Here is a 15,718-nt window from a genome sequence, read left to right as displayed (position 1 = left end):
TGAAGACACAGAAACAGAAACCAGAACTATAATCACAAAACAAACTCAGAAACATAAAGAGTGAACCAGCTGATTCAGTGTTTGTGACAAAAACATTGGATCCTGGTTATTAAGTTTTATTTGTTTGTTTCTGTATTATTTTGTGTATCGTTCTTATGAGCTGTTGTTTTTTCAGTGAAATATTATTTAATTGTTTTAAGCTTTTTGTTGACTTTGAAGTGCTTAAGTTGATATTTTTGAACATTTAATTTGTTCGATTATTGTAGAGTCGATAAAACTGTCAAACGCACAGCTGCTTCCAGCATGGCCGGAGGAGAGGTGGCCGAGCAGATGCACAACACACACAGCTCACAGGTTTGCATTTCTATATATTGCAGATGTTGCAGAAATTGACAGTAAAGAACTCAGAGATCCAGCTCTGTCTCCTGCCCCTTATTTATACACCACAACACAACGACAGGCGTAACTCACACAAACGGGTAACATGAGGCTCAGATGCTTTGGACATGTTCACATATACTGGACACAGAATGATGAAGATGGAGCTGCAGGAAGGAGGAAAAGAGGAAAAACACAGAAAATATTCACAGATGTGGTGAAAAAGGACACGACAGGTTCTGTTTGTTAGTTTGGTTTTTCTTTATTTGGTAAAGATTCAGAAATAAAGAGAAGATCACGTTTGAATATTATATTAATGTTCTGTAATTACAACAAGTTGTAAAATCTTTCCAGAGTGAGACAGAGACTGTGCAGAGACTGTAGAAGGACAGAGAAGCAGCAGAGCAGTCCAGATACACTGATGATCCTCTGTCAGATCCAGAGGGACACACAGGGGTGATGCTGGACTCTACATTGTGTCTGACAGTGGAGCTGTTCTCAGAGCAGTTCACTCTGCAGCACTGACAGTCATCTGCACTTCATTCCTCTGTCAGTCACTGCTGGATGAAGCTCTCCTCTCCACCTCCAAGTAACATGGCCCAGTCAGAGCGTCTCTACACACAAGCTGCTGCTGCTTCAACCTCTCTGGATCATCAGGACACAGCTGCTCCTCTCTCAGCACACACACCGTCCGGTTTACCATCATCACCACCTCCTGCAGAGAGAAGGAGGAAGAGCAGAGGAGATAAACGAGTGTTTCCAGAGACTTTTCATCAGCTGTCAGTCAGTGATGCAGCACATCCAGTATAAAGAGCAGCAGGGACTTCAGTGCTGGGACTGTACTAGGACTCATTGTTGCTTCACTTTTTCTAATCTTTGGATTTTTATTGAAGTTGCTGAAAATGTCTTTCCCTCCTAGTTTGAGTTTGGACTTTCATTCATTAGAAGAACCTTGGTGTGTCCACTCTGAGCTCTGTAGGAACCCCAACAACAAGCCCAACAATCCCGATGGACGGTTCCAGCTGTTAACTGGAGGAATTCCATCCAAACATCTGCTCTCACTAAATTCTTCCTCACCTACAGACTGTGTTCTTCACTGCTTTAAACTTGGAAATGAATGCAGTCATTGGTCTGCGTGCTGCTTTGTTCAGAGAGCTGATTGGCTGTTGACAGTGTTTGATCAGAGCGTGTCAGCCGTTACTATGGTGACCATAAAGGTGAGAAACAGGAAGTGTTTGTGTCCAATCCTGAAGCCTGTCACCGTTCTCCTCTCACAGCTTCACTGAGAAGCTGCAGCTTTACAGGAAACACTGGATCTTTGTTTCATACTGACTGCGTTTAGGACAATGCTGCTGACAGCACCACCCACTCACTCCATCACTCTACTGACCACAGAGACTCCAGTCTGTAGTCTGGACTCTTCTTAAGATCAGACAGCTGCTTCACATCTGGATCCTTCAGGTTGTTGTATCTCAGCTCCAGCACTCTCAGATGGGAGGGGTTGGACTTCAGTGCTGCTGCCAGATAATCACAGCTGATCTTTGACAAACCACAGTGCTTCAATCTGTATAAAGAATGAAAGATGTAAGTTTATTAGACAAAGTGCTTGAAATCATTCAGTGTTTCATCATCTGTTCAGAGCTGAAGAAGCTTCAGAATGTAGAAGTTTAGAAAATGGAAACTCCAAACAGCTGAAGCCAACAGGAAGCAGCTTCAAACAGGAAACTGTGCAGAGTTTCAGACTATATGTCCTGATGCAGCCAGTTGGATTTTGGAGATTTGAATCTCTGTTCTGTGACTAAGTCCTTGAATCATTTCTTCCAGTTGGTCCAACAAGACAGACTAAGTATTGGACATGTGTTGTGACTCCATTAGGGGAGCTTCTAAATGTGATGTGATGGCCCCTCTGGGTCTGTCAGGTCACAGCACTGAAGAGAGCTCAAACTGGGCACACAGTTGTTCCAGTCTGGACCAAAGACTCTATACTGGGACTGAGGGACTGCTTTGACTGCACCCACTGGGACTTTTTAAAGGCTCATGTTCTCACTTAGATCATTGATTTCTACTGACATTTCTTTCTGGGAAAAATGGGGATTACTTTGGAAACAGGAAGTATTTTCCCCAATAAGCAGCCCTGGATTAGTAAATCACTCCAACATGTTCTCAGGCAGAAGAAGCTATCTTGTTACGAGGGAGAGAAGAAAAAGATTGAGGCACAGAAACTTGTTGAAAGAGAGATAAAGCAGCTAAAATCAGGTGTAAAAGTAAAGCAGAGGATGAGCTGAATAAAGGACACTCAAGGCTGGCTTGGAAAGGAATGAAGTCCATGGTGGGGATGCAGAACAAGGAGCAAAGATGAATGTGATGCTGAATCAGCAGAAGACTTGGACTCATTTGATTCCAGCTTTGATATCATTGATTTCAATGAAGAGCTTTGTGATTGTAGCAAAGGGCTGGTAGTTCTGAGAGTCCCACTGATGAGGTGTTTGTGTGGAAATCTCTTAGTGGGACCAAAGAGAGAAAAAGCCCTGGTCCTGATGCTGTGGGAGGGAAATGATTGAAGAGTGCTGTGAGGAACTGACTGGGAGATTTTCACACATTTTCCAGTCCTCCTTGGAACAACAGGAAGTTCCCAGCATATGGAAACAAAGGTTAAGTGTCCTATGGCACTCAGTGATGATGGTGCTGTGGCCCCACCACCTCCACCTCTTTGTAAAGGAACTAACTGTAATTTGAAGCTTCAAATGGAACTAACACTTCCTCCACTAGGTGGCAGTGTCTGATGAGAAAGTGTTAGTGGAGCTGGCCTGGAGTCAGAAACAGGAAGATGCAGGATTTGGGCTGAAATGGGGAAAAGTGGTTAGAACTAGTGCCTTAAAGCAAGACGGTTGTAGGTTGAAGCTTGTTGGTCAGCTGGGCCTTTCTGTGGAGGTTGGATGATCTCCCACAGTCCAATGAAATGCTGCTTAAGTTCATTGGTGCTTCTAAATTGGCTGTAGGTGTGGATGTGAGAGAGTGCTTCTCTGTCTCTCTCTGTTGGCCCTGTGATGGACTGCTCACCTGTGCAGGTGGACCACGCCTCTTGCCCTATGACAGCTAGGGCACAGGCTGCAGCCCTGTGAGCCTAAGCTGAATAAACAGTTAGCAAAAATGATCCATAGATGGTCTGAAATTCCCCAGTTAGCAGTTTGGTAGATAGCTATGACATGCTAATCCCATCCAGCAGCTGTATTCTACCTGTAAGCTGATCCCTGCTGAGCCAAAGCACTTTTTCATATACAAATTACAACCTTTAATAGAAACCTATTGGTCAGCTTCTTATTAGCCTGCTGTTAGCTTCATTCCACAGAAAACTGAGAGAAACTAAAAGAGTTGATAAAGAATAAAGAGAAATGTGCTGATTTACAGCGTTGAAGTGCTTCAGATGATCTCTGTCCACTTCTGTCCACTCATTCATTCATGTAAGCTTTCTAATGCAGCTTTGATCTTCACAGTCTGCTTTATGAAACTCATTCTAACCCTGAATGTCAGAGTGTTCCTCCTTCTCTTTCCCATCATTCATGCTGGCAGTGGAGGAGATTTGGATGTTGGACTGTGTTTTGGATGATGTGTGTATGTTTGTGATGGACTGCTGTCTGTAAAGCAAACGCACATTTTGCTTTGGATTTCAGTGTCAGACAGACTTTAAGGTGGAATGAAGAGTTTGAGAGTTTCACAGTGAATTTTCCAGTGGAGGATTTTTCTTCTTCTTTGAAGGTTTGAAATGTGAACATTGTTCTGCTGCAGTCAATGGACTAAACCAGAGAAGAAGAAAACAGACTTTACCATGAAGATCCTCAGTGTGGATCAGTATAATATCAGCCTGATGTCTGCAGTTTAGTGTCAGCACAACTTTCACATCATATTCATCTCAGCACAACTAAAACATGCTGACTGACCCCAGAGTTTCAAGTTTACATCCTGGACTCTCCAGGAAACCACACAGATGCTTCACTCCTGGATCCTGCAGCTTGTTGTTCCAGCTCAGGTTCAGCTGTCTCAGATGGGAGGGGTTGGACTTCAGTGTTGCTGCCAGATAATCACAGCTGATCTCTGACAAACCACAGCTCACCAATCTGTATAAAGAATGAAAGATGTAAGTTTATTAGACAAAGTGCTTGAAATCATTCAGTGTTTCATCATCTGTTCAGAGCTGAAGAAGGTTCAGAATGTAGAAGTTTAGAAAATGGAAACTCCAAACAGCTGAAGCCAACAGGAAGCAGCTTCAAACAAACACAACAAGAGAAAAAACTCTGAATGTTTCACATTAAAGTCGTACATTTCTCATAAAAACAGGAAAAAGACTTGAAAAAGTCATGTTTTTCCTTCCAGGAACCACATGGCTTCACTTTTAAAGGTGAAGTGTGAAAGAAATGGACATATTTGAAGTCCAACACCTTTTTCCAGTCACATTATTAAAGCAGACAAACTACAAGCTCATTTTCATTCCAACAAGTCATCTTCTGACCTGGACTAACAACGCTGGTCTCTATGTGCAGCTGGCTGTGAGACCAGTGCTCAGGGAGCATCTACAAAGTGCAACACTGAAAGAACATCACACACTCATCTGCTTCCAGCACTTTCACACAAACATCTACGGTCGTTATTGTCTCCAAACTCTGTGGATCCTTTATTGCAAATTCAAATGGGATTCAAATGGTCAGACAAAAGAGGGTTATGAGGAAATATGATGAAATGTTGTGTATTAGCAGCAAGTTATTGAATCATTTTCCTCAGAAACCAAACAAAATGATTGACAAACATGTTTTTACAAACTCAGTGTTGGACTTGGATCAGCAGGATAAGCTGATGTTTAAAAGCATTTGAGTCTCGCTGTATGAGAGTCCAGTTATTACTCAATATTTATGGATGATGTTCTTTCAGCGTTACACTTTGTAGACGCTCCCTGAGCCTCACAGCCAGCTGCACATGGACCAGCTGACATTACCCAGAATTAGAGGCGGCTGTAAAAAATTAATGTTCCCATTTAAATGGTTTTAATTTGAATAAAACGATGTTGATTCATTCAATCCTGAATCGATGTTTAATATAAATGTATTTTGCCAGAATCTCAGGTTAAAGCTCACAAACTATTTCAACAAGCAGCAAACAGCTAAAACAGTAAATGAGAGCAGCTAAACACACAAAGATGGAAACACAGAGCGTGGATCGTTCACTCGACGGCACGTACACGGACATGCCGTCGGGCTGAAAGTGGACAGCTCGCAGATCCTGAAGCTGCAGGTTTCATCAGTCTCCAACCAAAACTGAGTGAACCAGCAGCAAAAGAAGATCCAAACTCTGCTTCACGTTTGATAAATATGCTCATGAATTCTCTCTGACTTTGGCTGTTCCTGCCTGCACAGCTCTCTCTCTCTCAGTGTACTCCAAGAACAGCTTCAAACATCTGTTTCTGCATCATTCACTGTTTATTAGCCACCAGTCTGCTGTTGTGTTCAGTGCTGTCGGCCTCTGACAGTAAAGCCTCATTTCTGCTGTTCCATGGAAACTTTTTAAAATTACGACAGATTACAAACTCTCAGCTGTGTCTGTAATCAAACCTCTGTAACTTTTCTTGACTTCAGCAGCATCAGCTCATGTTCACATGTTGATTCATGGTTTGCTTCAGTTTTTGATCGACTGCAGAATATTTTGAAGGTTATCTGCTATAAAAAGCCAGAAGAGGAAAATCTGCTTCATGTGTTTCTGTTTGATCCTCAGTGACTTTGACACAAAGGCCTCTGCTGTGATGATCACACCTCTGATCAAGTCTCACAGTGTCACAACTGATAAATGATCAGAGTTAGAATATTTCTGACTGTCTGCTGTGTGCCGTGACCTTTGACCTGCTAAAGACAGTCAGCTGTGGATTATTCATTGTTGTGTCTGATACTTAGAACTGTGAGGAAGAAGCTACACAGTTAATCAGGGTCCCCTCTCTCTGAATCAGGAAAGGTGGGCAGGCCGCGTGTGGGCCGCGGGCCATACGTTGAGTATCACTGTTTGAAATGTGAACATTGTTCTGCTGCAGTCAATGGACTAAACCAGAGAAGAAGAAAACAGACTTTACCATGAAGATCCTCAGTGTGGATCAGTATAATATCAGCCTGATGTCTGCAGTTTAGTGTCAGCACAACTTTCACATCATATTCATCTCAGCACAACTAAAACATGCTGACTGACCTCAGAGTTTCAAGTTTACATCCTGGACTCTCCAGGAAACCACACAGATGCTTCACTCCTGGATCCTGCAGCTTGTTAGTCGAAGACCAGTCATTACTCAGGTCCAGCTCTCTCAGATGGGAGGGGTTGGACTTCAGTGCTGCTGCCAGATAATGACAGCTGATCTCTGACAAACCACAGTCCTTCAATCTGTATAAAGAATGAAAGATGTAAGTTTATTAGACAAAGTGCTTGAAATCATTCAGTGTTTCATCATCTGTTCAGAGCTGAAGAAGGTTCAGAATGTAGAAGTTTAGAAAATGGAAACTCCAAACAGCTGAAGCCAACAGGAAGCAGCTTCAAACAAACAAAACAAGAGAAAAAACTCTGAATGTTTCACATTAAAGTCGTACATTTCTCATAAAAACAGGAAAAAGACTTGAAAAAGTCGTGTCTTTCCTTCCAGGAACCACATGGCTTCACTTTTAAAGGTGAAGTGTGAAAGAAATGGACATATTGAAATCAATGATATCAAAGCTGGAATCAAATGAGTCCAAGTCTTCTGCTGATTCAGCATCACATTCATCTTTGCTCCTTGTTCTGCATCCCCACCATAAATATAAAGAGGCAAAACTCACATTTTCCAAAATCCTCTTTAAGCTTCGACAATAAAGGAAGATAGTTTTATACAAGTCTTTGTGGTTTTCTTGTCACCCAGATGCCCGAGTACTTAAACTTGTTATAGCTGGGTTTAAAAGGGGCAAAAAAACACAAAACTCCCCAGTTGTCCTACAGATAGACTTTGCCTCGCTCTTCCCAAAATTCACTTTATATCCAGAAATTGTCCCAAATTCCTTAAGTATGCATTAAGGTGACCTTGAGGCTCTTAAAGGCGCCTATAAATAAAATGTATTATTATTATTATTACTGTAAGTCTATCCAAAAGTTTGTGGAGGCTGTTCGACGGGTTGGAAATAAATAAAATCATGTCGTCGGCATAAAGAGAGACTTCATGTTCGATACCCCCTCGATGTTTTCCCTCAACACCAACACATTGTCTCAGAGCAACAGCTAGCGGTTCAATGGCAAAAAGGAGACAGAGGGCATCCCTGTCCTGGGGGGCAGATTATTGTTAGTCCGGACGGCTGTTAGAGGGGAGCAATACAATACTTTTATCCAAGATACAAAATTAAAGACACATTTTTTAAGCGTATAAAAAAAAATCCCATCTCACCCGATCCAACGCCTTTTCTGCGTCAAGCCAAATTACAGTTTCCAATGTATCACCTTTAACATGGGTATAAATGATATTTAATAGAGCTCTAATGTTAAAAAAAGAGTGCCTAATAAAGCCCGTCTGGTCTGGTGAAATAATGGAGGACAAACACTTGTGTAAGCGACGGGCCAACACTTGAGCCAGGATCTTGGTGTCTGTGTTGAACAAAGATATTAAACGACATGAACGACAATCTAAATGGTCTTTTTCCTGTTTTACAATTAAACACATCACTGCTTGATGCATTGTTGGAGGCAACGACTGTGAGAGGAAGGATTCTTCAAAAGTGGATTTTAACAGTGAATTCAGTCGATCAGAAAACTTTATGAAAAAATCAGATGGATACCCGTCGGGGCAGCAGATTTTCCAGACTGCATGCTCCGTACGGCCGTTTCAATTTCAACATTAGAGACAGGTTCCTCCAGACTAGCGATCGCATCTTCTCCCAAGGAGGGAATATCAAAAAACTTCTTGAAATCATTGTGGATCTCAAGGATAGTTTGGTTGTCTGTAGACCTTATTCCCTGGTCATTGTAGATCTCAAGGATAGTTGGTTAACTGTTCTTAGTTGTAGCTGGTGAGCTGATAACTCGCCTGTTTTTTCTCCATGTTCATAAGCGTAGCTGAAACTTTGACTCAGCCTGTTTTGTAGATATGAGATTGTATTCAGTTTGTCATTGTAACCACTGTGTATATAATACAGGCTCAGGAGAGTGGCTGTACACAGCATGTAGTTTAGTCATTTCATCAGCTAACTGAGAGAGGCGCTCGGTCGCTATTTTATTCTGTTTGGCACAAAATGAAATTATTTGGCCTCTCAGATGCTTTTAGAGATTCCCAAATGACTGATGTTGACATCTCTGGGGTCTGATTGATAGAAAAAAAATCTCTTTGAGACCTTTTGTAACTGACAAACTCTTCATCTGCTAACAACACTGAGTTGAATCTCCATGGCTGATAGTTGGAGCAGGCATCAGGAATACACATTGAAAAAACAAGAGGAGAAATCACCAGAGTCTTATAATCACATTCTGTAACTAAAGGGAGACGTTTTTCTATACAAATATATGTTTTATGGACATTAGAAAAAAAGAGTATTGACGTGAAGCAGGATTATGAAATCTCCATACATCAGCTGGCCCATATTTATCAAGAAAGCTCTGAATGACGCATGGTGACATTGGACTAAGTGCACTTTTGTGTGAACTGTGGTCCATAGCAGATAATGAGCAGTTTAGGTCTCCCTCAAAAGATGATATTGTGTGATGACATATTGGGGAGCCATGCAAAGACATTGTATCTGTATCAGACATCTGTAATCGTCCCAAATAGGGGCGTAGATATTTGCTAAGATCAAAGGAAAACCATAAACTATATTTTCTGCACTATAAGTCGCACTTAAAATCCTGTAATTGTCTCATAAATCGACAGTGCGCCTTATGGATGAATTCTGGTTGTGCTTACTGACCTCGAACTGATTTTATGTGCTACACGGCGCTCAGAAGTCACGCAGTAGAACCTGGGAACAGAGCAGCTGCTTGTTATTATGCTCAGTGTCTGTTAGTTTACATTTTGACTGCACAATTGTGAGCTTTTTGTTATGCACAAAAACAACATTGTTTTCTTTTATTTATGGAGCATTATTATTTAATAAATGCTGATAATTTATTTCTGAGTAATTGTTTCATGTACATCTACGCTGTATGTTAACCCTTTAAGACCTACCATAGAACCAAGTTCGCCAGAGCTTACTTTATATTTTTACATGCTGTAGTGCCATTTTTGGGAGCATTTCAAGTTGCTATACATCAATACAACCATTACAGCCTAGATTTTAATAATATGTATGAATTAAGTGCATAGTGATTACATAAATTGCAAAAAAGTGCAATAAACTACAAAAAAATTGAAAATCGTTTTTGTTTTTTTAACATATATTTCTAGGTAGAGAAATTTAAGAGGCTTATCCCTCAAAACTGTAAATACAAAAAAGTTGCACAAAATAGTTTCCCACCACAGGAAATTTATTTTGAGTGCCTTCATAGTTTTATTTTTGAAATACACCAATTTTTATACACTGCAGGAAAAACGAAAATAAATATTATGATGCAAATTTGCAAAAAAGCAGCATATGCATCAAAATAAACTATTTCCAGCAGTGCAATATGAGTCCTAAGCATCCCAGAAACGACACAGAAAGTCATAAAGTCAAACATAACTTTTAAAAACACCAGTATAGGCTCATTGAGGCCCGGACGGTAAAAAACTACATTTCCGCGAAAATGACGTCACTTCCGTTTTCGGCGAGGTCATGGCGGACATGCGATAGTTCGCGCTGACGTCTAATCCAATGTAGGAAGTGTTATGAAAAGCTGATTGTCTTTCTGGAATATTATGTTTGTGTTGCTGTAAGCGCTTTTTATGCAGTTTTTGCAAAGCTATATGTGGAAGGAATCTGTGAACTAGGACAAGCTGATGGCATAAGATGTAAGTACAACTCCTCCGGTTTCATATGCAAAAAAAAATTATTGCGCTAGCTCACGTGGTTGCAGAGCTACCGGAATTTAAAAATAGTTAGGCAAAACAGAGCGTGCCCGCTCCTACCGGTTTTAAAGGGTTAATAAATGTGCCTGTGTGAGATTTGGGACACAGCTTTGACTAAGAACTCTCTTTTTGTTCGTACTTTCTGGCTTTAAAAATATCGAGATATATATCGTATATCGCCATCCAGCTAAAGAATATCGAGATATGAATTTTGGGTCATATCGCCCAGTCGTAATATTGCAATAGGTTGTCCGTTAAACTCAAGCGGGGCTCGGGCCCTGGCACGGCGTAGCCACACAATCCTGGTAGTAGTGACGCTCGGCTATGACGGCGTGCGGGTTACCAGCTGGCTTTCTCAGGATAGGGCTCCTGTGTGAGCGGTCGACAATAACGTCTTTATCCATACCCAGCACTTCACGTAGTAGCACGGATACGGCCGTGGAGGAGCTCGAGTCCAGGCCCTCTGGGATCCCTATGATGTGGATGTTAGCTCTCCGCTTCCTGCCTTCATCACATTTATCCTTCAGGTCAGACAGCTCCTCCTTCATACTCTCTACTGTAGACTGCAGGGTGGTCACCTCATCGCTCCACATTGACAGCCCATCCTCAGCTTCTTTCACTGTAACCTTTACTCCATCAACTTCGCCGCACGTCGCCGCCATGCTGTTAGCGATCTCATTTCTCAGTCCTTGCACGTCAGCCCTTATATTGTCAAAATCTTCTTTCGATGCATTTCTGAGTTCTTCTTTTAACAGCGTACTAATGTCCTCTTTAATGGATTGAAGAAGCTCCAATTTTAGAGCAGTAGGATCCACATCACGTGCGTCTGTTGAGTCTGCTCTTCAGCGGCCGTAGAGCTGGACGCTGCCCTTTGGCCATCATCGATACTCTCGCCCAAGATCGCACCGGGGCTAAAATATTCACCTGCTCAGCTGTTTTTGATCAGTTTGAGCCTGTGTGGTTTAATCAGGTGGAGGAACGATGTGATGCTATAAAGACATCATCTTGTCCAAATGATGTTGTTCCAACACGTGTTTAAAAAGATTTTAAAGGTTGTTGGTTCCGACATCTTAGCGATTTTTAACAGCAGTCTTAGTTCAGGTGTTGTACAGCCTGTTTTAAACATGCTGTTGTACAGCCTGTACTAAAAACCTGATCTGGATCCTCTGTCCGCTCAAATTTCAGGCCTATTTCAAAGCTTCCCTTCCTGTCGAAGATTTTGTAAAAGATTATATTTGTTCAGCTGCAATCTGTTGTAAAGGTTTCAGTCTGGTTTTAAAGCTCTTCACAGCACTGAAACTGCACTTTGAAAAGTTCTTAATGATCTTTTATCAGCCACTGATCAGGAGACTCAGCTGTGCTTTTGGATCTGACCGCTGCCTTTGACACTGTTGACCACAGCATCTTGATGTCACCATTGGAGCATGGCGGCATCAAGGGCGCTCTATTAGACTGGTTCAGCTCTTTTATTAAATTGCATTATTACATTTGGGGCTTATATTTGACGGCAATGTGACCTTTGAAAAACAGCTGAGCTCAGTTGTACAGCGGTCTTTCTTCAAACTGAGGCTTTTATCTAAGGTGAGATCATTTATATCTTCTAAAAACCTTGAACGGGCGATCCACGTTTTCATGACATCCCAGCTGGATTATTGTAACTCCTTATATGTTGGAGTTAGTGGGACCTGCCTGGCACTGCAGGTGGTCCAGAAAGCTGCAGCTCGTCTTCTGACACGAGCTCAAAGACATTTATCGTCCCAACAACCATATATACGCTGGTCCCTCGCTGTAACACAGTTCACCTTTGGCGGCCTCGCTGTTTCGCTGATCTTTTTCGTGCAATTTTGCATGCTTTTCTTTTTTTACAGCACGTTGTGTTCTGCGTCCTGATTGGCTGTAGACCATTGTCAGCCAATCTCGTGCCGTGTCTCCTGTACAGTACAGAATGTGTTCAAATTTACAGCAGTGTGACTCTGCAGTGCTGCACTGTATGTTTGTACGTTTTGTCCCCAACAAACAACAATGATGACGAGATGTTTTGCACCTGTGGTAGCAGCCAAAGGCAGAGGAAGATGCTGACCATCATAGTTTCAACAAGGAGGCAAAAAGGTTGTAACTTTCCACAACAAGAACATCGTAAGGATGGAGTCAGCCTTGGCTTTGTGGATCAGTGACCGCAGGAAAAAGAACATCGTGCTGGACACCAACATTATCTGCATAAAAACTCAAAAGCTTTATGAAACTTTACCTGACAGCGAGGAGCCCAGGCCATGGACGAGTGCTCCTCACACAGAACCAAGCTCATTTAATGCCAGCAAAGGCTGATTTGACACATTTCAGAAACACTTTGCTTTTATTCTTTAATAATGAACTTATTTTTCTATGAAGGTTTGAACTTTGTTTAAACAAGAGAGAAAAGTGTGAAAATGTTCATGCCTGTCTGAGAAAAGTGTATAAAGTGTGCAGTGAGGATTTAACTGCCTTAAAACTTCTATAATAATTGTAAAACATAAAGCTGCTACTTCATTCTGAGACTTATTTTTAGAACGTAACTCGATAAACGAGCGACCACAGTAATGTATTGTGTTTATTTTGAAAACTCTCAACAGGATCTTCAGATTTATTTTGAAAGGTTTATCTGGAAAACACACAAACACATAACCAGGAAACAAAGAGCGTGATATGAAACGATAGACGTTTTCATATGGTCATCATATATACATCGTTCTATCGAACAGCCCCAGCTCCTGCTGTCAGTCTCTGTAAATCTGCTCTTAAAACACATTTGTATTCACTGGCTTTTAATACAGCATAGGAGTTATTTGATATTTGATGTGTGATATTAATGTTATGAGTTATTTTAATAGTTATTTTGGATTCTTGTACAGCACTGTGGTCAACACTGCTGTTGTAATTAATGTGCTATAAACACATAAACAATCTGCAGTTAAACATCCAAAACTAAAGATGTGATCGCTGCCTTTAGAAAATGTGCTGATGCACAAGATATCAGCTCCATTAAGGTGGAATGTGGCCGTGTTAGAAACATGTTGGAAGAAGTTTGAAGCTGAAACTGTGAAGCTGAGAGTGAAAGAGCTCCAGCGTCTGTCACAGGAAACTTTCTTATTTCCACACTGATGAAAGCATCAAGCTTTGATTTCCTGCTGCTTTTATTGAGTCACACTGTGAAACTGAGCCACAGCTGAACCAGCATCCCTGTACAACAGACACTTACAGCGCTTGGCTGCTTCCATTGAACCCTCTGCACAGAGCTTCAGTTTCCTCTTCTGGTCCCAAAGTGCAGAACAACAAGGTTTCGAACAGCTTCGTTCCAGCAGCATCAGCCACAGACATGCAGAGAGAATCCTTTGGTTGTGTTGTGTGTTTGCATATCTGCTGTCTGTGTTGCTTTGTGAGGATGGATCATCTACTGCAGCTCCAGATAAACAAGCTGGACCTGAACCTGGTAGCTTCACTTAGAAGACACAGGAAGAAGACAGAGGAAGCAAAGATTAGGGTGGGACAGGACAGCAAGACTTCCTTCAGACCTGCAGCTCCATCACACTGCTGTAGGTCCTCTTCATCACACATGTACCTGCAGCCTGTCTTCAAGTTCAGGATAAGAGAGAGATAAGATAAGATAAGATAAAACTTTATTAATCCCTCGGTTGGGTTCCTCTGGGAAATTCGGTTTCCAAAAGGAAACCGAAGATGTTTGTGAAGTCTTTGGTGGAGGTGAGCAGTGTGAAGCAGAACACATGCAGATGAATCAGGAGGTCAGCATCAGTGTCTCCTTGTGGTGGACGGTAAAAGAATCAGAGCCAACGCTCCCGTCCACCCTCGGCATGAAGCAGTGCTGTTTCTGAAACAGGAGGACAAGTCCAGAGAAGACAGAGGAAGCAAAGATGAGGGTGGGACAGGACAGCAGGACTTCCTTCAGACCTGCAGCTCCATCACACTGCTGTAGGTCCTCTTCATCACACATGTACTTGCAGCCTGTCTTCAAGTCCAGGAGTCACCTCCACACAGTGTAGAAGCCTCCTGTGCAGGCCATGGAGTCCAGCCTCTGTCAGGGAAGTCGGCACTAAAGCCTGAAAGACTTCAATCTGCTCCAAGACTGAGGAGCAGAGACGTCCATGTACCAGCTGAGGATGCTGCAGTGATCCAGGGAGCTCGGTCCAATCTGAGGCCGTGTGAACTACGTGGACCACAGTTTCTTCACAGACTTCAGCCACGTGAACATCTGGAGATCCAACAGTGCACGAGCTGTGAGCCATCAGCTGTTTCTCTCATCAGCTGCTGTAATGAGAGTTGCTGGAATCATGTCGAGCAGCAGGAAATCACTGATGTTGTTTCTAACCAAAGATATGGGACTGAGCTCCGCTGAGCTCCTTCTACTTTCATCCAGATAGAAACGGCTACAGTCTGCTGATTATTGCTTTGCCTCCATCACACGAGCGCTTTATCCTGTTCTTCACTCTCATTGGTTCTTTGTCTGCTTGTTTTTACAACAGTAGTCTTCTGATTGGTCAAAGAAGACAATCAGCTGTGACTAAATGTAGCTCCTACAGCAGTGATGGGAATAACTACTGAAGCTAATCCTTTTGCCCCCTGGTAGGGTCTCCCATGGCAAATTGGTCCTGGGTGAGGGACCAGACAAAGAGCGATTCAGAAGACCCTTATGAAGAGAACATCGAGGGAACAGTTTACCCTGCCAGGGATAGGGTTACCGGGGCCCCGCCCTGGAGCCAGGCCCGGGGAGGGTGCCCGAGGACGAGCGTCTGGTGGCCGGGCTTTAGTCCATGGAATGTCACCTCTCTGGTGGGGAAGGAGCCTGAGTTAGTGCGTGAGGTTGAGAGGTACCGGCTAGATATAGTTGGGCTCACCTCTACGCATGGCTTGGGCTCTGGAACCAGTCTCCTGGAGAGGGGCTGGACTCTGTCTCAGTCTGGAGTTGCCCCTGGTGAGAGGCGGCTGGGGTGGGTATTCTAATATCCCCTCACAGGGCTCGCAAAATCGCTAGCCCAACATCCTGGGGCTAGCGATTTTGCCAGTCGGGCTACCAAAATCTATCTCTGCCCTGCCCGTCGGGCTGTCATAGGAAGGAAAAATATATGTCAATGCTTTTGCATTCTTTCGGAAATGTAGCTGAGTAATTATGTCATTGGCATCGGTGAGCCACTGTCAATATGTGACATATTGAAATCGCGTTTGAATTTGCGCTTGATTTTTGCTTTCACTTTGCAATCGTGCGAACTGTGTATAGAGAGCGACAGCAATGATTGGTGAGTCACGATAATTTGCGCACCAATTCCTCTG

General features: G+C 42.6%; 1 protein-coding gene across 1 annotated transcript in view; it reads right to left on the bottom strand.

The window, feature by feature from the left end:
* The window catches only part of LOC146492294 (NACHT, LRR and PYD domains-containing protein 3-like), a 227,877-nt gene that overhangs the window by 85,202 nt on the left and 126,957 nt on the right, over positions 1-15,718 (bottom strand). Inside the window, exons 6-7 of the mRNA XM_085151459.1 lie at positions 6,601-6,789; positions 4,317-4,493 (exon numbers count right to left, since the gene is read on the bottom strand). Coding sequence (XP_085007585.1) covers positions 4,317-4,493; positions 6,601-6,789 — 366 coding nt within the window. The remainder of the gene's footprint in view (positions 1-4,316; positions 4,494-6,600; positions 6,790-15,718) is intronic.

The sequence above is a fragment of the Neolamprologus multifasciatus genome, chromosome 23, assembly GCF_963576455.1.
Source record: "Neolamprologus multifasciatus chromosome 23, fNeoMul1.2, whole genome shotgun sequence".
Lineage (NCBI taxonomy): Eukaryota > Metazoa > Chordata > Actinopteri > Cichliformes > Cichlidae > Neolamprologus > Neolamprologus multifasciatus.
This window is presented reverse-complemented; position numbering and strand designations above follow the sequence as displayed.